This window comes from Caretta caretta, chromosome 7 (genome assembly GCF_965140235.1).
Source record: "Caretta caretta isolate rCarCar2 chromosome 7, rCarCar1.hap1, whole genome shotgun sequence".
Lineage (NCBI taxonomy): Eukaryota > Metazoa > Chordata > Testudines > Cheloniidae > Caretta > Caretta caretta.
In genome coordinates, this window is record NC_134212.1 from 102969586 (window position 1) to 102994084 (window position 24499).

The window sequence follows — 24499 nt, forward strand, 5'->3', positions numbered from 1 at the left end:
TTAAATAATTATGGCTCTAGCCCTTATGGTTGCAGAGATAACCTTCAAAACATGAACCGAATGTAAACCACTGCAGTGACTTCTGCCTAAGTATGCAGACTACCTGATATAATAACTCTAAGGGCATGAACTGTCCCCAATCATCCCAAGTGGGGTGACTGTGGAATCTGGCTTTTTCCAAGCTCCACAAACATCAACATTTCACCATGGAATTCATCATTCTGCTGCAGCCATGCATTCAATATTTTGTTTTGTCTCCTTGCCCTGCTGGGATCTGCCTGCTACTGTGTCTTACTCATCAGCTTTCCTTCTAATGGGGAGTTAGCTGGATTACCATTCATGCTCCCTACAGTATGCCACAGAACTAGGCAGGAAGCCAGAGTTGGAGTACAGATTGCAGCCAGGCAGCTTGGGAACCAGAAGCATACACTGGCAAGCTGGGCTGCCTGCAGAACAATGTAGTAGTTAATGTTTCTTCAACTGGCGATTTTCCTTATTTTTAATGGTCTTGTTGATAGGAAATGCATTTGCGCAATCTTACAAATATATTAATTGTTTCTTGTGGGGGAGTTTCTGAAAGGTTCAATTATTAGTGTACATTTTCTCTTGCTTGAAATTATTCTTTACAATTTCTGGGAAAATATTTACTTTCTTAAGCAATTTCTGATATTTGCTTTCTTGGAGACAAATCATATTTCGCTACAAGGTCACATCTTATCAAATTGTTGAGTAGATTCTCCCTTAATTTCTTTTTTCATGAGCTATTTGTGTGGTTACTACAGCTTGAAATCTAGTTAGCCATTTGGGACCAAGATGAACAATGCATGTCAACATAAAGAAGTAGACAAAATCTGAGTTTATTCACTCACTGGTATAGATTCACTTATATTTCTGATAAATACTGAACACATTCATGTATTTATTTTGTTTGTCTTTTTAAACCATAACAAGGGGAAAAGAGTGTACAGTGGATGTAAGTTTCATATAAGTCTTTCTTTTTCATTACAAATCTAACCAAGACCTACAACAAGGTTAACGAATATTTATAACATTGACGGAGGTTTTGATTCTGAGTCTGTCAATGCTACTCATATACAAGGCATAAGAGTTGGAACAGAAGCCTTCAACATACTTTCAGAACACAAATCCCAGCACAGTCAGTCCTAAGGTTAACTCTAACTCTTTACTTGTATGTTACTGAATTTTTAAAATTTATTTATAAAACATGTGCCCGCTTTGCATAATCTCCAAGTGCACTTACGGCTTTCAAAATACATTCTCGATTAAGAACCTACATGCAGGCTGCAAGAGCCAGCACTTGAAACACTCTCTGCACTAAGCAGCAACACCCAGTCTTAAACAAAAACAAAACCTCTCTACTAACTAACCCCCTTTAATCAACAAGGTTCAAAGTGTAAGGGGACTTTCAAAATTTCTGGCTGCATCTTGAAGCTGAGACAGAAGGGTGGCCAAAAATGATTTGCTCATGTTGGGAGAGTGCAAACTACAGTACTGAGGACCATCCACTGCGAACAATCTACATCCCCCCCCGCTCTCCTGAAATACAGTTTGGAGTCATAGTAGAATCATAGAATATCAGGGTTGGAAGGGACCTCAGGAGGTCATCTAGTCCAACCCCCTGCTCAAAGCAGGACCAATCCCCAATTTTTGCCCCAGATCCCTAAATGGCCCCCTCAAGGATTGAACTCACAAGCCTGGGTTTAGCAGGCCAATACTCAAACCACTGAGCTATCCCTCCTCCTTGTAGCCTGAGATTTACAAGTAAGGTCAAGGATGCAGTGTACTTAATAGCAACAAGTCATTGCTGAGAATCTGCAGATACAGGGCCCTGACTTATTGAAAAAACATTTTAAAAAGCCTTAGAACTAGCTTTGGAAGTGACACTCTGTGATATTCCTTGATATGAACCTCTGACTTCAAAGAACAAAAGCTTCAAAGATATCAGAAACTCCTAGAGATTGTAACCTATGTAAAAGATCCTTAAAACCTGAACACTTTGAAGGACTATGTTGATTTCCAATGGACAGATCCTGGTATTTTAGGGTAAGTCTTTTATGCTGAGGAGTCGTGTTGATAAGAGTTTTTGAATGTTTTTTGGGACATTTGTCCACTTCTCCTAAGCACTGACAATTTAAGTGAAGTCTTTAGCTGGGCCCAATGCTCTAAGCTACAATTGCTAGTCCAGAGGTAAATTAACCAAGAAGACCTATTCATCTAGCATAGTTACAGACAAAGGTACCTGTTGAAGCCACTGATATATAACTATGCTTCAGAAGACAACCTTCTGGATGGGCATATAGTACAGGACAAAAACCTAGAAACCAGAAAGATATTATATTCTAATCTTAGAAGAGATACTCATTTGATGTGCAACACAAGGCAAGTCACTACACTTTCATGCGACTACCGACGTGGACAATTTTAGGGACGTTAAGAGAAATAAACCTCTGTCTAAAAATGAGTTTAAATACACCAGCACCACACCACCAAAACAAAATGAAAAACCATATATCCCTTAAGATTCTTAATCACACTCTATTAAAACTGTTTTTTCTATATATTCATTTAATGACTGAAATGTGAATTACAGCAATTCCAAAGACAGATACTTTTTTAAATGTCAGGTTTGGAGACAACTTACAATTGTTCTGATACCGTATTGCTTTTCCACTTTTTCTTTAAGCTGCTTAAAACAGGCCTCCATTCTCTCATGAAATGGCCTTAGCGCTTCAGTTACTTTCTCTCCATGAATTCGGATACCTTCTGCCAGGAATGGAATCTAAAGAATACAATTAGATGATGATGAATTTTCTGGTCTTCTCTCATAAAAGGAAGTAGAGCAAGGGGGACTTTAAATATACTTAGAAGTAGGCTTCTAAGAGGAATATGAGATTTTTATGGAACACTAATAGCAACTAAAGCAGAACATGGTGATTTTTGGTACTATATTTGATTTCATTTTCACTCTGTGTTGCGCATAGTCATTTAAAATGAATGTACGAATAATTCTGCCAAGCAATTATAAGGTACAGCTAAATTTATCAGGTTGAACAAATACCCCTTTATTTTATGTTTAAAAACCCCTCATACATACTGTACTTTAAATTTGACTCAAAAGCTAGACCAATGATACTCAGACCTCAGTGGTTCAGGGGCCAAATTAGCAATCCATATTACTCAAAAGAGCCACAGTTGTGTGAATTCACTGTTTCATTTACTATAGTACTACATATTCATATTTAAACAGTAAGATGGGAAATATGTAGTTTATATATATATATATATATATATATATATATATATATAATTCTCACAGCAAAATGACTGACCAAGTATTATAATTTTATCAACTACAATTGGTCAATAACATATTAAAAGCGTCCTGATTGGTTAATAATTAAATCACAGTGTTTTAATATCACGTGCTGCAAAGAGCTGCAGGAGACACATTAAAGAGCCACTTGCGAGCCTGAGTATCACTGAGCTACACTATTAATATCAGCCCCACCAGGTTTCATGGGAATAAATAGCAGAGAAAAACAATCTTCACATCTATTTCTGATTAACACATGCTATTTTGGAAACCCTGTGTTACCATGAAAAAAAATCTTAAGATATTGTACACCACATATTTGTTAAGAAAACATACAGATTTACATACCAAAAATGACAATATTTTTCATCGTAAATTGAGTTTTCAATGATTTTTAGTAGAGAGTGAGGTGAGGGGTGGCGGTGAGAATAAATTAATTCTCTTTTATAACTGAAAATAATAATTTATCTGCAAGGCTGTGTCACAAAATATCCATGCCAACACAAGGTTATATAATTAGTTCATAGTGTGGAGGTATAGCTGACCTTTTAAAATGTTTAAAGAGAGACATTTTCATTCCCACAGCAACACAGAAGAATCTAATAGTAGGTCTTTCTCATGTTTAAGAAAAATATTTCCTTTTCCAGATACACAGTGCTCTGGTTCTGAGTCAGATATTCTTTGCAGCAATCAAGCTAAGAGGTTTCCTCTTAATAATTCATAATTAAACTGTAATACTGATTAAAAACAGATTTTTCTAATATGACGGATCAGCAATCTAAATGAGCAGACTTATTAGTAAGGAGGATAAGAAGTACACAATTAAATTACATGTGAACAAATTTAAGAAATCTTATCAAGATGAATCCATGAATAAATGCATTTTGTGCTATTTAACGGCACACAGCTGTTGCTTCTCTTGGCACTCTTCAAAAAAATACAATATTTCTACAACACAAATACAATATTTCTACTCTATCCACTTTTATTTATAATCCATATGGATTTGTACTCAGTAGCAAAAAAAAAAAAAACTTTAGAATGGTCTTGTTCCTAATTTTCTGTCTACAATAAATGAATCTCAGTTCCCCGCGGGCCAACTAAGGAGTGCATTGGCTCATTTGTTTTTCTTCGCTATAAGAGAATGGGACGACTTGGGCAACATATCTTAAAATGTATAAATATATTTTTGCAGCAGCCTACTTTAGTTTGCAGTGCATATGTTGGTGGGGGGAGAGTATGGGTTAAGCATTCTCTTTAGTTATGATGGAGACTAGCAGATGCCAATGGATATAGTCAAACCTGTGTGAAGTTCCTTGATGTTCAAGAGCAGCTGAACAAGGAAGATTAGCAGCCAAGCCTGTCTGAACAAGTCCAGGCTAGTTTTGAGAACATGAGCACCTTGCATCCAGAGCTTAATGACATTGGATTAAAGGGTTTGCTAAGCAAAATTCGCAGAGAAGACCAGATATGCCTGAGAGCAAGGAAACAAGGAAGACAGAGCCCAATATGAACAGGGCTGAATTTAAGAACTTGATGGTGTCTTAGTTTGGGTTTCTGAAAGTAGAATTGTTTTGTGCAGTTTTGACCACCTCTTTTCAAGGTAACCAGCACTTGTGTACATTTTGTCTTCAATTGCTCTTCCAAGAGAAACTGACCTACTACAGTGCCTCAAATCCTAATGCTGCAAGGACCATCTTTTCTCTCTTGCCCAAAAGGAGACAGGTAGGTCTGGTTAGCAGTGGTATAGAATTTTGATAAGGGGTATGTGTGTGTAAGGCAAGGGGGCGGGGGTTAATTGAATGTTATGTTGTTGCCAAGTTATTTGACCTTAGAGAAATGATCAGTTTATTTATTGACATATTTTAAAGGATTGTGAAGGGTGCCAGAGCTTTAGATAAGTGGTCTTATTGTAATGTAATAAATGAAAAAATAAGCACATATCTAAACATTAAAGATGGGGGGAGGGGGGAACAAACAAAAAACAAACAAAAAAAAAAACCATAATGTATCCATATATTATTTATGCCATAATATATTTTTCCTTATCCTCTCTTTTTAAAAGTTTATCATGGCTCTAGCTGCCATGACTTCTTAATATCATTCCATAATGTACTACAGATAGGGGTTCTGGGTTTTGGTTTAAACAGAAAGCTATCAATAAAATCACACCAATTCTATGAAAATTTTACAAGAAAGGGATTTTTTTTAACTGTGCATGTTGTATGCTGTAATTCCTTTCACCGGTATGGGAAGGGTACAGAAATAATTCTTTGTGCTGTGTACTAGTCTTGGTATGCTCTAAGTATAATGGCTAGAAGTTGAGTGACTATTGCACTGAGATGAACTTCATTACTGTCATGTGGTGATGAAACAGCCTATTTCAGATCTAAATGATACTGTCAAATAAAACGACAGGATCTAATTTTTCTAGGAAGTGAAAAGGCACAAAATTAGACAAAAATAAACATCTAAAATGAATATTGTAGATATAAAAATACAATAGATACAAAAACTAGAATATTAATGGTTGAGCAGCACAGTCATTTCCCATGAGATAAATACCATGGCATTTCATAGGATTTTCATGAATTTGAAATAATGTTCAAACACCCGAAGTTTGGATGTTTTTGCTGTGACTGTTTTACACGGTACTAATTTAGGGTAGTAGCTTGAAGTACACATTAACAGAAGGCACCAGACTACATGGAAGCACTGAAAAATGAAGTTCTCATCCACAATTTAAGTAAAGCCACTGAATTTTCCCCACACATTGCTCCATCTCTCTGTACTTCCACCCTGTTCTGTAGGGGCCTCTCCAGAGAGTAGTGCCAATTTTGAGACTGAGAACAGTGGTCACCAACCTGTAGATCATGACTGACTGGTCGATCCTGGAGACTCTCCCAGTCGATCATAGAATATCATAGAGTATCAGGGTTGGAAGGGACCTCAGGAGGTCATCTAGTCCAACCCCCTGCTCAAAGCAGGACCAATCCCCAATTAAATCATCCCAGCCAGGGCTTTGTCAAGCCTGACCTTAAAAACTTCTAAGGAAGGAGATTCTACCATCTCCCTAGGTAACGCATTCCAGTGTTTCACCACCCTCCTAGTGAAACAGTTTTTCCTAATATCCAACCTAAACCTCCCCCACTGCAACTTGAGACCATTACTCCTTGTCCTGTCCTCTTCTACCACTGAAAATAGTCTAGAACCATCCTCTCTGGAACCACCTCTCAGGTAGTTGAAAGCAGCTATCAAATCCCCCCTCATTCTTCTCTTCTGCAGACTAAACAATCCCAGTTCCCTCAGCCTCTCCTCATAACTCATGTGTTCCAGTCCCCTAATCATTTTTGTTGCCCTTCGCTGGACTCTCTCCAATTTATCCACATCCTTCTTGTAGTGTGGGGCCCAAAACTGGACACAGTACTCCAGATGAGGCCTCACCAATGTCGAATAGAGGGGAACGATCACGTCCCTCGATCTGCTCGCTATGCCCCTACTTATGCATCCCAAAATGCCATTGGCCTTCTTGGCAACAAGGGCACACTGCTGACTCATATCCAGCTTCTCGTCCACTGTCACCCCTAGGTCCTTTTTCACAGAACTGCTGCCTAGCCATTCGGTCCCTAGTCTGTAGCTGTGCATTGGGTTCTTCCGTCCTAAGTGCAGGACCCTGCACTTATCCTTATTGAACCTCATCAGATTTCTTTTGGCCCAATCCTCCAATTTGTCTAGGTCCCTCTGTATCCTATCCCTGCCCTCCAGCGTATCTACCACTCCTCCTAGTTTAGTATCATCCGCAAATTTGCTGAGAGTGCAATCCACACCATCCTCCAGATCATTTATGAAGATATTGAACAAAACCGGCCCCAGGACCAAACCCTGGGGCACTCCACTTGACACCGGCTGCCAACTAGACATGGAGCCATTGATCACTACCCGTTGAGCCTGACAATCTAGCCAACTTTCTACCCACCTTATAGTGCATTCATCCAGCCCATACTTCTTTAACTTGCTGACAAGAATCCTGTGGGAGACCGTGTCAAAAGCTTTGCTAAAGTCAAGAAACAATACATCCACTGCTTTCCCTTCATCCACAGAACCAGTAATCTCATCATAGAAGGTGATTAGATTAGTCAGGCATGACCTTCCCTTGGTGAATCCATGCTGACTGTTCCTGATCACTTTCCTCTCATGTAAGTGCTTCAGGATTGATTCTTTGAGGACCTGCTCCATGATTTTTCTGGGGACTGAGGTGAGGCTGACTGGCCTGTAGTTCCCAGGATCCTCCTTCTTCCCTTTTTTAAAGATTGGCACTACATTAGCCTTTTTCCAGTCATCTGGGACTTCCCCCGTTCACCACGAGTTTTCAAAGATAATGGTCAATGGCTCTGCAATCACAGCCGCCAATTCCTTTAGCACTCTTGGATGCAACTCGTCCAGCCCCATGGACTTGTGCACGTCCAGCTTTTCTAAATAGTCCCTAACCACCTCTTTCTCCACAGAGGGCTGGCCATCTACTCCCCATGTTGTGATGCCCAGCGCAGCAGTCTGGGAGCTGACCTTGTTAGTGAAGACAGAGGCAAAAAAAGCATTGAGATAGCGATCTCTGGCCACTAAAAGTCTGGTGGTATAGCGGGGAGGGGGGCAGGGGTCTCCGTGCACTGCTCCTGCCTGCCAGCACCACCCCTGCAGCTCCCATTGGCCAGGAACGGGGAACTGTGGCCAATGGGAGCTGCAGGGGTGGTGCCTTTAGAGAGAGGTAGTGCACAGAGCCACGTGCTCCCCCACAGGGGCTGCAGGGGCGTGTTGGCCCCTTCCGGGAGTGGCGTGGGTCTGGGGAAGGCAGAGAGCCTGCCTTAGCCCCGCTGCACCGCCGCCAGGGAGTGACCTGAGGTAAGTGCCACCCGGCAGGAGCCCGCACCCCAATCCCAAGCCCTAAGCCCCCTCCAGAGCATGCACCCCATAACTCCTCCTATACTCCGTACTCCTACACCCCAACACTGTCCCAGCCCAGAGCCCCCTCTTGCACCCAAATTACCTCCCAGAACTTGTTCCCCTCACCCCCTCCTGCGCCCAAACCCTCTGCCCCAGGCTCAGCCCAGAGCCCACACCCCCTCCCAAAACCAAACCCCCTGCCCCAGCCCAGTGAACGTGAGTGAGGGTGGGGAGAGCAAGCAACGAAGGAAGGGGAGAAGGAGTGAGTGGGGTGGAGCCTCGGGGAAGGGGCGGGGTAGATCCTAGTTTGCACTTAAATTCAAAAAGTGATCTTGTGTGTAAACAGGTTGGAGACCACTGACCTCGAAGGTATCCAGGAATGAGGTCTTAATCTTTGGCCTCTCTCTCTCACGCTCTCTCTCAACAAAGATTACCTTTCAACTAAAGAGTATCAATTAAAGATTATTACCAATTACTTGTTCCGGTGGTGCCCATGCACACAAGTTACTGCATAAGATGATCATCTTACTGCCAACACTTATATTTAAAAATAAGACTATACAATGAAAAAAACTGTATTCTGTTCCAAATACATGTTTTATTTTTCACTTTCCAAATAGAAGGCACCATCCCTACCCTGAAGAGGTTGTTTTCCAAAAGACAAATGAGACAAAAGGAAGGTGAAGGGGTGCAACAATACAAACAAAATAGTCACGGAGGTAACTGTCAACATTCGATATCATAACGTTTTATTAACACAATGATCTATATTGAGATATCAAATCTCTGAGCACCTATAATATGCTCAGTTAAGATACAGAAACCTATTTATTAGGAATTGGACTGAGACTGCCAACTTATTGTGTTTCATATTGGCCAACACATACCTACTGCTGAGCTGGAGATGAAGTCAAACTAGTGATTTAATGGAAAAAGACTCTATACTGTATCTCTCTCCAGTCCCTTGAGCCATCTTGTTCCTTATGTGAAATAGTGTTTAAAAGTTTTCTTTAACCTGCCACCTTTTCTATGAAGTTATGCTATTTGAAAAAGTTTTCAGAAATGTTTTAGGAATCATGACCACTCTAATTTTATATCAGGTAGTTTCAAAATTATTTCTTTTGGTTTTTGAATTTTATCACTTATTGGTGACAGCTTCAGAAAAATATTTGTTTGTATTAATCTCTTGTCTTTAAATTGCTTTGCTTCTATCATACTTGGAACTAAACTGGTGACAAGAAAGTTGTGTGTATTTTTAAACATGTTGACAAAACAAAACTTGCAGATTTTAAATAATGCATTTGCCAGTGTTTATTCTTATTTTAATGAATACATGTTTCCAGCAGGATGATCCTCTTTTGGGGTAAAATGTGTTCATGAGCACCAATACAATTCATTTTTAATATGGTCATTAGGGGCAATGACAGTGCTGACATGAAGTTACTCTCTTGGGATCAAATTATTTTCCTCTCTTGAATCTGAAGTCCCTAAAATCCAATCTACAGTAAACCTTACAGGGGAACAACAACAATTAAAAAAATCAATAAAACTTTTGCAGAACAAACTAGTGTTTGTTCTGCAATAGTTTTATGGCCTTTTGAGGATTTTTGAATTTTATCTCTATGGTCTCTACTACATCTAAAATTGAATCCTCTAGATATTAAATTATTTCATTTATAATAAAGACAGAATTGAATATAAAACACTATAATATACTTTTTTCTGGGTAAAAACATTTCTAGTCACATCTGTGGATTTTTATCATAAAATTATTCTGAGGCCAACGAAAAAATATCAGAGTACAGCCTTCCAACAAAGCTAGAATAGGGTTTCCTGTTTTTCCTGAAATGTATTCTTTGGAAGACAGAAATGTAGCTCTTCACAGAGGAAGGATGATACTATGTTTAAGGCACAGGACTTGGAGATCTGGGTCCTATTTCTGCTTCACTACAAATACCTGTGACACCTCTTAAGTTATTTAAAGTATGTTTCTTCTATGAACAGTGATTGTAAAAATGGCACTGTAGAGTTCCACTATATATATATAAATATCATAATATATAATGTATCATCTGTGTGTCTGTATGTGTATATTTAGTTATCTACACACATCCATACACACATTACAATTTTGTAAGGTGCGCTGGGAATGACACAAAGGCGTCGCAGAAACTCTTGCCCATTTACTATACATTTCGTGTATACGTGACTTTAATTGACTATCTGTCATACACAGTATACAGTACTACAAGATGCTACATATGCATATCTGTGGTTGTAGAAAAAATGTGTTTTATATATATATTGTCTGGAGAGACAATAAGTGATCATGTAAACAGACAACATTATAAAGCATTTGCACAAGGAGAAAGACTTATGGTCGAACATGTAACCTAGGGATTTAAATTCTGAGTTCTTAAACTGTAAGACTTGAATACTCTTAATTTAGTTTTTATTGTAATTCTTTATTAATTTAGCACTATACTGGAAAAAATTAGAACTAAATTTACAACAGAATTGGCCAACACAATCATAAGGTATTGAGTCATTTGAAAGTGAGAGAGTGTATTTATATCTCTAAACTGGTAACAGGAGAGACTATGTAATAAAAAATGGGTTAATAATGTTAGTCACTTGTGAGATTATCAAATGACAAACTATGTCAGATTTGAAAAGATGAACTTTAGCTCATGTTCCAAGACAGTCTAAATGCCATGGAAATGTATACACTAGGGTGAATGGTTTGATGGCTGAATTTTGTCACAAGTGACAGCAGGCCACTTGGCCCAGGCATGATTTGAATTAGACAGTTTACCTGCCATGCTATGAGGTCCTTTAGTTTTTCTATCTTTTCGTGATCTTCTGGATGCTCATGCATGTATTTTTCAGTAAAAAAAGCCTAATGAAAACAGAAAAGTACCAGTTATTTCAGAAAATGATTGAACATTTACTATCTAGGAAGGCTTTTAGTTATAGCAAAGGAAAATGAATCAAACCAAAAGATTTTGCTAAAAATATCAGTAATAACATGTCTATAAATACATAATTAAAAGCAATGAATGACAATTTAATAGTGCCTGAGAGCATGATATCCATCCTTTGGGGGCAGTAAAGTAGGGGGAGGAATATCATCATATGTTGCTCATCACTGAACCCTCTGGTCAAGCAAGAAGTACTGCTGAAGGGTTCTGCTTAGTCCGCCTCATCGACAATTATGGGTATTGTGCCCAAGTGCAATTTTGGGGGTCACCAGGAAGATTAGTTAAATTTTGAAGCCTACAATACGTCTTGCAGCATAACAACATGATTTACATTCCACAATACTATATATCAGTGTCCAGTGGTTTAGGCGTCCTATGTAGGTAAAGTAGGCCAGGGATATTGGAGACTGGAAGAGTTCTTCCGATAACAGGTCAAAGAGTGCATATCACATGTCTCCCTTAGTTATCTTACAAAAACTTATTGCCTATGTAACAGCAGTTTGAATAGGCACTAATATAGTTTTTACATTTTCACCATTTTTATACTAAGCTCTCATGTGTATATATTTATCAGACTAGGTCTGTGATAAGCAGCTGAAGTCATTCAAATATATTTGGATGGACTGTATATTAACTAATAAATAATAATAATGCACTTTCACTAAATTAATCCCAATTACTTTTAATTCATAGATGTTAAGGCAGGAAGAGACAACTGGTCATACTAGATGATCAAGTAGTATAACACAGGCCACAGAATTTCACCCAGTAATACCTGCACGAGCTCCAATACATTTCAGTTGAACTACAAGCATAAATTTTATAAAGTTATCAAATCTTCATTTAAAGATTTCAAATGATGAAATCTACCACACCTCTTGGGAAATTGGTCCAATGGTTAATAACCCTCACTGTTTCTCTTTTTTCAACCCACAGAATTCCTTTATAAATATCACCCATTTATAATATTCTCAAGACGTGGAAAATTTTAGCTCTCCAAAACTGACCTATAATGCATAAGTTTACTCATGCACGTGTACACACCACACACACTTAATTAGATTCCCTGACCAAACAAAGCTAATTTTGAACATACCTTTTCATAGTTCGTGAATCCTCCCATGACTGCAGGATCCACAATGCCATTAAGTAGCATAGAGAGGGGGTTAATAGGTAGATCTGCATCATTCAAATGTTGTTGAATCATATTATTGATCTTATCATTTGTTAACTGCATAGTTTCTATTGCATTTTCCAGTGGACTGATTTCAACCTAAAAGAACAGCACAAAAATAAGTTTTAATTCCTGGTCCAGTAGTCATGTAGCAGGTCACAGTTGAATAGTTTGCTCCCCACAAAACCATCCCAATGATAACTAATAGATTTTAGAGTGAAAGAGGAATTTTAGTCAATAGCTACAGGAAGGTGCTGTTTCTACTAGGCAAGATATATAGTGTCAATACTGCGATAACTGATATGAGATAAACAGATAAAAGGTTTACTGTTTTTCACTCTTACAGCATAATTACTGCATAGACCAAGGCTCTCAGAAAGATCAAGCAGGTCTAAAACATTAGAATTGCTTTGACAGAGCCCAAGTGAGCTTCTTGTGAGATACTGAGGAAAATTATGCATACGAAGACTTATGGACAAGCAGCTCTTAGTGGGTACAGAAGAGTGATCCAGACCCCATTATGGTAACAGCACAGCCAGCATCTTGGACTGGATTGTCTGATGGACTTTAAAGATGTACTCTTCAGATACTTAAATATTAAAAAGGAAGAAGGTACTTCTGCGTGGCTTTTGCAGTAACTGGTAGCCTCTCAGGAAGTTGTATTAAATATGTTGTATAAAAGGCGATCATATTTGTACAGTAGGTACCACTGTCTTCATTCTATTTTGGATAATTAAACCAAAAAGATGCTTTCTTCCCATACAAAATGGGAAATGACTGCCAAAATGGGAAGGAGTACTGCGGAAAGGGATCTGGGGGTCATAACGGATCACAAGCTAAATATGAGTCAACAGTGTAATGCTGTTCCAAAAAGAGCAAACATAATTCTGGGATGTATTAGCAGATTGGACATTAGGAAAAACTTCCTGTCAGAGTGGTTAAGCACTGGAAAAATTCCGTAGGGAGGTTGTGGAATCTTCATCACTGGCCATTTCTAAGAGCAGGTTGGACAAAACACCTATCAGGGATGGTTTAGATAATACTTAGTCCTGCCATGAGTGCAGGGGACTCTGGACTAGATGACCTCTGAAGGTCCCTTCCAGTTCTATGATTCTATTCCATGGTCTAAAGTTATTACATTGTTTAAAGTAGGGGTCCTCAAACTCTTTAATAAGGTGAATCGGTTCTTAATAGAGAGATTGCATTGTATGCACCTCCCTCCCATTTGAAATCATACAGATCACCTCCCATCATTTGTGATCAGATACATCCTTCTGGCAACTACAGCAGTTGATTATGCCTAAAAGTAATATCTGGAAAATATTTAAAATATAGCTAAAATACATATTAATGTGACTAAACACCCTGTATGAGGAGAGCAAGCTCTCTACAGACCACCAGCAAGTACTCTGAATACCCTTAGTTATCCACTCACCAAATTTTGGAAGTCTCTCAATTAAAGAGTGTTAAAGTTCTAGCCTATTTATACAAAAAATGTTGTGGTAGAAATGGAAAACGTGTGTGATGGGGGTTAATTGGGGCCTGTTAGGAAAATGCAAGTGTGTAGCTGATTACACTCTAATTTACATAAACTCTACATAAATGAAGCACTTCTAGCTAGCTATCAGTTGCTTAGCATGCTTCTGAGAGCCACTTATAATCAAATTTCTTTAGTTGTCACTCTTACACCTGCTATCTGATTAAATCAAGTCTGTTTTAATTATAATTTTTTAAAGTGTGTTTTGAGCATTATTTTAGAATTCAAGGTTTCATGACAAATGACTCTGTCTGCTAAGTTTGTGCACACAAACTTTTAAAATCAATACTGAACCTGTAAATCTGGTTTCAAACCAGAAACCTGATTTTAGAAGTTATTCTCATCCATTCATTACAGAGAAACACCAGTATATTATCTGTGAGTCCAATTAAAATTTCAGAGCTCAAATTTAACATATTCAAATACTCACAACAACCTGTTTGCAAACAATCTACAGACCAAGAAGTATTAGTAAAAGTGAAGCAAATAATTTCAAACAACAAATTAAAGGAAATCATAAACTGCTATTAGTTATTTACAAAAAGAAAAAAAATAAATTAATTCATCTATTAAATTATTTAATCCTCTCTAGTCAATGATTTGATGTGGCATCAACCCTTTATTTAAAATGGAATTTTCAAGTTCTATCAACAACTTATAAAATATTCAAAGGAGTTTCATTCATTGTGCTCTGCAATGTACCCAGAGTATTTATATCAGGAATTAAAATGTTGTGTTATAGAGGTGCAAGATTTGCAATTATGCTGCTAGAGTTTTACCTGATACGAATGTTTATGTACAGTTAATAACTGCTTTTGTAGTAAATAGACTTACATAGTAGGTCAAAAGTCATCCTTTGCTCTCCTTACTTTTGTTTCTGTTTCCTTTTTTCAACTGTGACTAATATAATCCTTACTTACAAAAGGCTTATAGAAAGAGCTCCATTAAACAGATTCATGCACATTTCTATCAGGTGCACAGCATTAAAAGTGCACATGTATAAACTGGATGAAGTGGCCTGTCAGACTGTGTTCTTGACTCAGAAGGTGAAGGAGTTTTCATCAGATATGCCAGGTTTTACAGAAAACAATTCTTGCAACAGGGAGGGTAAATGCTATCATCTCTATCAGGATTATGTTGAAAATATAAAAATACAAAAATAAATCAAAATGTTTTATTCAGTTGCCTAATACTGTCAAATATCACATTCATATTCTGTTACTATAGATACCATAGGCATTTTCTGCATTACTTTTGTTCATCTAAATACAAATGTCCAACCAAATCTCAATGGAGCAATAAAATGTTTTTAATTAATCATATGCAAATTGTTCTTTCCCTTTAAAAAAATAAAATAAAGCCTCATAAGGAAGATTTAAAAACTGCAGCAAGTAACAACGTTTTCACTGCAACTTAAAAATTACAGCTAATTTAGTATGTAAGATATTTTATGGATATATTTTATGTAAACAGTTTTAGTTATGAACTAGAAAAAAGGAAAGGATTACTTGTGGCACCTTAGAGACTAACCAATTTATTTGAGCATAAGCTTTCATAAGCTACAGCTCACTTCATCGGATGCATAAAGTGGGAAGTACACTTTATGCATCCGATGCTGTGAGCTGTAGCTCACGAAAGCTTATGCTCAAATAAATTGGTTAGTCTCTAAGGTGCCACAAGTCCTCCTTTTCTTTTTGCGAATACAGACTAACACGGCTGCTACTCTGAAACTTAGATAAAAGGAGATACACATTTGTTAAAATTCTTGGTGAAGTTTTTAGGGCATATTTTAGCTAACTTTAAAAACTATAGCGAGAACTCAAACATTTAATCACTAATGATATTTACAAAAGAAATTTAGTCAGCACAAGTAATTTAATATAGTTAAAGTCTTCCCTTAGATAAATTACAGTTAAATGATCCAATTCCCACTTTTAAAAAGCAATACTTTTGTGGTCTTTACAAATTAGAGCCCTTGGCAGAATTCTCTCTCTCTTTTTTTTTTAAATAATTTTGACAGATAATATTTTTATTTTAAAGTATTTTTAAAATTCTTATCAGTTAACATTTTCATAATTGTGCAAAAATCATTTGTTTTAATCATTTTTCAGTTTTTATTTATTTAAATTTTCACAGTTGTGGGAAATTATGGGGAGGTCAGACAACAGGAGGAATCAGACAATATTTAACAACAGCAGATGTTGAGAATCAATAAGTTAAAACTTTATAACTGCTAAAACACAAATTGTGAGCTTCACGTCAAAATGTACAAAGGAAATATCCGTAAATCAAACTCACGTAAGTTCTCAAGTATCATTTTTCTTTCTTTGCCTATCTGCATATTTTTATTATAGCTGGAAATACTTTTTCACTGATTTCTGTGTTTATGGTGAAATTGACACTTAATGATAAAAATCTAATCCTTCCAAGCCTACTCATACAGCAATGAACGAGTAGTCCATTTGATTTTAATGTGGCTACTCCCGTGCTTAAAGGTAAGAAGTGCTGAAAAATCTTGCTGAATCAGGGCCTAGAGGTTTTATATGATTCACCATTCATATTTTTGTACCAGTGACAGAAGAATACTACTTTTGCTATCTGAGCCTTCACCTTAGTCAATAAACAACAGTATTCTTTGATGAGAAGAGTGGGTATGTGTCATAAATATAAAGGGAAGGGTAAACCCCTTTAAAATCCCTCCTGGCCAGAGGAAAAATCCTCTCACCTGTAAAGGGTTAAGAAGCTAAAGGTAACCTCACTGGCACCTGACCAAAATGACCAATGAGGAGACAAGATACTTTCAAAAGCTGGGAGGAGGGAGAGAAACAAAGGATCTGGGTCTGTCTATATGCTGCTTTTACTGGGGATAGACCAGGAATGGAGTCTTAGAACTTTAGTAAGTAATCTAGCTAGGTATGTGTTAGATTATGATTTCTTTAAAAGGCTGAGAAAAGAATTGTGCTGAATAGAATGACTATTTCTGTCTGTGTGTCTTTTTTGTAACTTAAGGTTTTGTCTAGAGGGATTCTCTATGTTTTGAATCTAATTACCCTGTAAGGTATCTACCATCCTGATTTTACAGAGGTGATTCCTTTACTTTTATTTACTTCTATTTCTATTAAAAGTCTTCTTGTAAGAAAACTGAATGCTTTTTCATTGTTCTCAGATCCAAGGATTTGGGTCTGTGGTCACCTATGTAAATTGGTGAGGATTTTTACCAAACCTTTCCCAGGAAGTGGGGTGTAAGGGTTGGGAGGATTTTGGGGGGTAAGATGTGTCCAAACTATGTTTCCCAGTAAACCCAGTTAGAGTTTGGTGGTGGCAATGGATATTCCAAGGACAAAGGATAAAATTAATTTGTACCTTGGGGAAGTTTTAACCTAAGCTGGTAAAAGTAAGCTTAGGAGGTTTTCATGCAGGTCCCCACATCTGTACCCTAGAGTTCAGAGTGGGGGAGGAACCTTGACAGTATGTAAGTCCACATTCCTTTAGCAGGTTACATATGGTTCCATTGATTAGACTTTGAGGTTAAGCAGAGTTATATACACTACATATATTCAGTAACTGAAAGAAAAAAGTTCTAAGTAGTCTTAGTAAATTCATCATGATTTGTCCTTACCATGAAAACTGATTTGACTTCAAACCATCTTAAAATCCCTGGTAATTTATATGCTGTCACATAGATGGTTCTCTCAATCCACATATTCTGCAAATATAACATAAAAAAGGTTAGAAATAGCATGTTAGCAGATTGATAGCTTTTATCCTAACCAAAGATTTACAACTTCATTATCAGAAAGAAGAACTGTAGCAGTATAGACATTACAAAGCTAAAAAAAAATTGCAAATGGAATCTGTATGTATATTTCAGGGCTATGTCTGTGGTGAGATTGGTCTCAACATGTTAGCTAATGTGCTATTTAACAGCCAAACATTGGTCTTTTAACTAAAGGGTAACATTATGTAAAAGCTGCACCTGCTTCTGTTGAACTGTCATTTTCCAACTAACCTGTCTCTCATGTGAAAATCACATTAGACAAAGTGGGATGACAGACTTCAGGAACAAATTTATCTGTCTACAGAAATCCTCCACTCCATTCTCTGAGTGGACAATTTTAAATAAAGCTGAAAACAAGTTTCCCACGTGTAACCTTTAGGGTTCTCACATTAATGCCCTAAAAAGTGTTCTTACAGATTGTATCTTTCATCAAAAATCTCAGTGAGTTTAAGTGCAAGGAGAAGCAGCCTAATCTTAAAACTTCTTTGTCTTCTATTTTAAAAGAAATTATTGTTTTAATTATTGCTCTCTCATGTCTGTAAATGTTAAAGTCATGATGAACATGTTTCTTTATCTAATTTTGTTTTCTTTAGCCCTGCCTCCCCATTTTAAATGGGGAATATATTGGCATGGCTGTCTTTTATTAGCTCCTAACTCACTTAGGAGCCTAAGTCCCATTGAAAGTCAATAGGACCCAAGGGCTAGAGTTTTAAAGGTATTCAGGTGCCTAGTGAGATTTTCAAAAGCAACCAGATGCCTAGAGTTAAGCACCTAGGTGCTTTTGAAAATTGCCATAGATGCCTACATGCCTTTAAAAATCTGGCCCGAAGCTCCTATGTGTTTTAGTTACTTTAATTTTTTTTAATTGGAAATCAAGGTACATTGTAGCACTTTATTTCACCAAAACATCTTTGTTGGTTTTTGCACCAGAATCATCCATTGATGATGGGAGCATTTTCTTCCATCTCATCTGGGATCACTTTTATTAGCAGCCAAGTTTACTTTGAGTAGCAGAACAACCAGCTGTGGCACAGGGCTTGTCAAGTGAATCAGGATAGACTGGCTGAGTATCTTCTGCCTGCAATGATAGGGTGGAGTTCCGCAACACACCAGCCCCTCAAAGCACAGCAGATTAAAATTGGCTAGCTTGTATGGAGGTGTAAGACTGCAGCTCTCTATTCAGAGCAAATGGTGAAGTGGACAATGAACCTGGGGAAGCTGTTCACTGTTCTCTGCTCTAGTAAACCAATTCCAGTCTATTCAAAGGCACAAGGAGCCTCCTATTCTAAAGAAAATTGAGATCTACAATTGAAAAATTATATATAAACTACAAAGTACTGTTAGTATTATTCCTCTTCTTATGCCAGGAATAAGTTGGGTGTGGAGAGGGAGGGGAGAAAAGCACTTGATTTTTGTGGCTTGTTGTAACCAACTTGGTGGACACAGGCTGTGATAAGAGAGAGAGCTTTATTGACCATATGGTGAACCATCTGGCTTTGTAAAATATGTATTGCTGTAGCAAAGACTGATTTTGAAGGATGCCTGGCTGGGACCCTTAAGGTAAGACAGCGTTCAGTGAAGGATGGTTACATTTTAAGGCCTGACGGTTTTGTATTTCTCCTGCAAAGTGGTCAAATGTTCAACAGACTAAAGAGAAGCTTTGTTCATTTTGCTTAGTGCTATAAAACAGAATTCGTGATACATATAGTTTTTATTGCACTCATAATAAATTCAGTCCCATTTTATTGCAGTTACGAAATCAATCTATCAACCTCCAACAAACCAAAACATAACAGCTATCCTGCATTCACAAAAGAGAAAAAAAAAATACCGCAAATTCATTATCTGGGTTTTTCTCTCCTTTTCGGACAGGCCGTGAATACTCAAATCGTTGGACCTCATTCACCCTATAGAAACTGAATTAAGAAAAACCAAAGAACAGATAGCATAACTGTAAATGTATTTTGTATTAACAACATGTTTAGTCGTTAGAACATTTAAATAAAATACTGCTGAACTTCTCTGTTAACAGGGAAAAGGAGTCACAGTTTGCCCCATAGCTCTGAGTCTGCCGGCATGTACTGATGCAGTGTAGTTGTAGCCGTGTTGGTCCCAAGATATTAGAGAGACAAGGTAGGTGAGGTAATTAGATCAGCAGACGTTGGTCCAATAAAAGATAAGAACATTATGTGTCTCTCATGGTCTTATCTTTTATTGGACCAACCTCTGCTGGTGAGAGAGATAAGGTTTCAAGCCACACAGAGCTCTTCTCAGGTCTGGGAAAGGAACTCCCAGCATCACAGCAAAATACAAGGTGGAGCAGACTGTTTATTATAAGAAGTTGGCACATATTGTAAGGGACCATTCAAAGTAGAGTGGCCCTGTCATAAATATAAAGGGAAGGGTAACCACCTTTCTGTATACAGAACTATAAAGTCCCTCCTGGCCAGAGGCAAAACCCTTTCACCTGTAAAGGGTTAAGAAGCTAAGATAACCTCGCTGGCACCTGACACAAAATGACCAATGAGGAGACAAGATACTTTCAAAGCTGGGGGGGAAAGGAGAGACAAAGGGTCTGTCTGTCTGTGTGATGCTTTTGCCGGGAACAGATCAGGAATGCAGTTAAGAACTTCTGTTAAGTTAGTAAGTAATCTAGCTAGAAATGCGTTAGATTTCCTTTTGTTAAATGTCTGGTAAAATAGGTTGTGCTGAATAGAATGTATATTCCTGTTTTTGTGTCTTTTTATAACTTAAGGTTTTGCCTAGAGGGATTCTCTGTGTTTTGAATCTGATTACCCTGTAAGGTATTTATCATCCTGATTTTACAGAGGTGATTCTTTTACCTTTTCTTTAATTAAAATTCTTCTTTTAAGAACCTGATTGCTTTTTCATTGTTCTTAAGATCCAAGGGTTTGGATCTGTCTTTACCTATGCAAATTGGTGAGGATTTTTATCAAGCCTTCCCCAGGAAAGGGGGTGTAGGGTTTGGGGGGATCTTTTGGGGGGATGACATCTCCAAGTGGGCTCTTTCCCTGTTCTTTGTTTAACACGCTTGGTGGTGGCAGCATAGGGTTCAAGCACAAGGCAAAGTTTGTACCTTGAGGAAGTTTTTAACCTAAGCTGGTAAGAATAAGCTTAGGGGGTCTTTCATGCAGGTCCCCACATCTGTACCCTAGAGTTCAGAGTGGGGAAGGAACCTTGACAGGCCCGTTAACACTTCTGCAGTCATAGGACAAAAAGAGGAGGTCAGTGGGTGTGATGGGGCACCTGCTCCTCACTGGCAGAAAAGGGGTTAAAAGGAGCCCTAAGGAGACTGCACTGGAGGCAGCCAATCAGGGCCAACCAGGCCCATATAAAAAGGGAGCTGCAGCGCAGAGTTCAGTTCTCTGCTGGGAGCCCAGCGAGGAAGGACTGTCTCTCTGGAGGGCTTAGAGAATTGTCCAGGGTGCTGGCAGAGCAGTGCTATGAGCAGGAACCGGGGGAGCGAGAGACAGCTCCTGGCTGGCTGCTGGGGTTTGCAGGCTGAGGCCCTGGGGCCAAGGGAAAGAGGATGCTGGGGCCATGAGGCAGTGGCCTGACAATTCGCTGCAGTAGCCATTAAGGGAAGTGGCTGAACAGCGGACTGCTGGTCCCCCGGAAGGGGGGAGCACAGTGTGTGGCACGACCAGAGGGCTGTGTCATTGAAGAGGACGCTGCGGACCTTGGAAAGACATGGGTCCTAGAGCAGGAGTGATGGTGGCAAGACACCACCTGAAGAGGGCGCAAAACTAATTCTCAAGACAGGCAGCAGGAGGTGCTGGAGTGGTGAGCGCCCACCCGTTAGAGTGGGTTACAAAATATTGTAATAAGCTGTAAATCCATAATGAATGGATTTAGACACCAAAAATAATGGACTGAACAGAAACACTGGATTTATTGCTAACTGCAACCATCTGTAATCCACCAACCCCCTTTTTATCTTACAACTGCAGAGGTGTGCTGTTGTTTTTAGTAACTACAAGGGTTCTCTACTCAGGGGCTAAAGGAAGTCTGCAAAGATTAAGTGCCAGGTCCTGGAAACTTTATCAGTATGGGTTGAAGAGCTATAAGCAGCCAGGTAAAAAGGAAAATTCAGCATGATATTGTTTAAAATTCACACTTTACTTTTCTCCTTTCAGCTCTTGTCATGCCTGTGAACGTAATGGTTGCTTGGTTCCTGCTTGGCTACAGTATCACATCATTCACTGTACTGTGATGTTGCAACTAACACAGTCCTTTACTTAGGCATGGAGCCAGTCCAAAGAAGTGAAGTAACTGGAGTAGAACCTCAGAGTTACGAACTGACCAGTCAACCAAACATCTCATTTGGAACAAGAAGTATGCAATCAGGCAGCACCAGAGACCAAAAAAACCCCCCAAACAAAACAAAAAACAGTACAGTACTGTGTTAAACATAACCTACTAAAAAAATAAAGGGAAAGCAGCATTTTTCTACAGTACAGTAAAGTTTCAAAGCTGTATTAAGTCAATGTTCAGTTGTAAACTTTTGGAAGAACCATAGCATTTTGTTCAGAATTACGAACATTTCAGAGTTACGAACAACCTCCATTCCCGAGGTGTTCAAAACTCTGAGGTTCTACTGTAACTTTTATTATTATTTATATTTTGGTTTGTGGTACTGCCTAACAGTCCCAATTATAGATCAGGACCCCATTGTGATATGAACTTGGGTTCACCTCCTCAAGCATGTGTCTGTGTTATCTTCAGTGGCTGCTTATAGAAACTTATTTTTAAAATCAAACACACGCTATAACAACAAAGAAGAAGAATTACAGTTTACAAGGGTTTACTTAATTTCAATGTTGTATGCAGGCCATTCACCCAGATTGGTAAGAAGGTAGAATTAATGGAAAACTCACCTTACAATTTGCTCTGATACCGGCTTGTGAAATTTGGGTGGTAAATCAAGTTTTGGTTTTACAGTAAAACACTGAATATCTGAATTGACAGGTTAAGAATTGAAAAGAGACAGAGTTTAAATTATGCAGGAGAGATGGTTCAACTGAGAAATGTCTCTTGAAAATTGGCATAAAGACAGTAATATTTCAATAAAAACATAAAAAGTGCAGTGAACTACTGTGCAATTTTAGCAACAATAAAATTCTCAGTCTGATTAGATTACATGAGCATATGCATGTAGCAATTTTCAAGGATACACTGACCAGGGGAGTTTTTAATATCATCGCCTGGTGGAGATGTTGTCTTCATTTTTTCGGCATTTGGAAATTGGGTTAATAACCTTGCTTCAAAGTCTTCACGACGTTCATATTCCTTCCCCCGGTAAATGAACACTTTGTTCTGGAAACAAATTAAGCAGTGAAATTCATATAGTTACATTCACAGTACATTCACTATAAAATAGTATCCTAGTCCGCTGAAAGCGTATCTGGAGGATTCTTCAAATGCTCCTACTAGCTGTAGAAATATAAAACATCTAGTTTACAACAGAATGACACACAACACAGATATTATGGTGAAAATTTTGCAAAGCACTGAAGCATTAATTAATCCATATTCAGTAAAGCCATTAAGCACATACTGAACTTCAAGCACAGGCTTAAATCTTATTGAAGTTAACGGAATTTTAGTATGTGTTTAAATAAGGGCTTATGGCAAATAATAAAGGCCTCAATTTAGGATAGCTCTCGAGCACCTCTTAACTTTAAGTGCATAAGCCACCTCCCTGAATATCTGAAAAAATATTGGCCAAAATAATCCTCTCCATTGCACCCACAAATCATCCTCTGAAGTGAATGGTGTTTGCATGGTGTATCAGAGCAGAATTTAGCTATTATGTCTAAACATTTACAAAACCAGTTCCGATGAAATGAGTATGCAAGGAGTATCAGAGATTCTTGCTACATCTAGCAGGACAGTTCCATATAGTCTGTAGTTATAAAATGACATCTTATTACATAGTATCTCAACTCTAGTGCAGAGCACTTCATATACATCCAAAGATGATATATCTAATTTAGCTTTTCTAAAAAGATCGAGATACTGTGGATTTCATTTTAGCTCTCTCAAACAGGTTTCTATTAATATTTTACAGTTGTCTGAAAAGAATAGCTTCTATATGATTATTTTAATGCTAGGTCATTTCTGCTTATTGCTTTGTGTCACTGAATGATGAAAATTAAGATAAACCGATAAGATAAATCTGAGTTATACGTTCAAGAAATATGCTTAATTCTTAAAGATAAGTATGTTGTATAATAGGAGGCACATAAGTTTATAGCACTAAAGCGATCAAGACACATTAAAATGAATTTTGATATGAAAGTAACAACCTAATCTGAAAATGTTTTATCTTATTATTCATCTCAGAAGTTCTTAGAAGTAAGACTTGTAAAAAAATTATTACCAACCTAATAGAAAAACAATGATTTGTGGAGCATAATGCTAATAATTTCTATAACAGTCACTTAAGTTTGGTTCTGCAATGCTGCTCCTTGAAATTGACAAGAGCTGAAAAATATTTATCTCTATTTGAGAATAGAAATATGAAGATAGATACATTAAAAGTGAATCATTCTTATAACTCAAAATAAAAACTGAAATACAGGGAAAATCTTGTATTGAGAACCTTCTCTGTCAGCAATCCACATAATAGCCAAACATTACAGTTTTTATTGCTAATATATATTTTTTATTGCTAATATATATATATGACACACTGACCCTTGACAATTTTTGAAGCATAATAAACATGTTGCTG

At 37.8% G+C, this 24499-nt stretch overlaps 1 protein-coding gene across 2 annotated transcripts in view; it reads right to left on the bottom strand.

Annotated features, from left to right (window-relative positions):
* The window catches only part of DOCK1 (dedicator of cytokinesis 1), a 563486-nt gene that overhangs the window by 43941 nt on the left and 495046 nt on the right, over positions 1-24499 (bottom strand). For both annotated transcript variants that reach the window (XM_048857028.2, XM_048857026.2), the window contains exons 41-47: positions 22938-23079; positions 22641-22719; positions 19574-19658; positions 17584-17670; positions 12350-12526; positions 11088-11171; positions 2663-2800 (exon numbers count right to left, since the gene is read on the bottom strand). In XM_048857028.2, coding sequence (XP_048712985.1) covers positions 2663-2800; positions 11088-11171; positions 12350-12526; positions 17584-17670; positions 19574-19658; positions 22641-22719; positions 22938-23079 — 792 coding nt within the window. The remainder of the gene's footprint in view (positions 1-2662; positions 2801-11087; positions 11172-12349; positions 12527-17583; positions 17671-19573; positions 19659-22640; positions 22720-22937; positions 23080-24499) is intronic.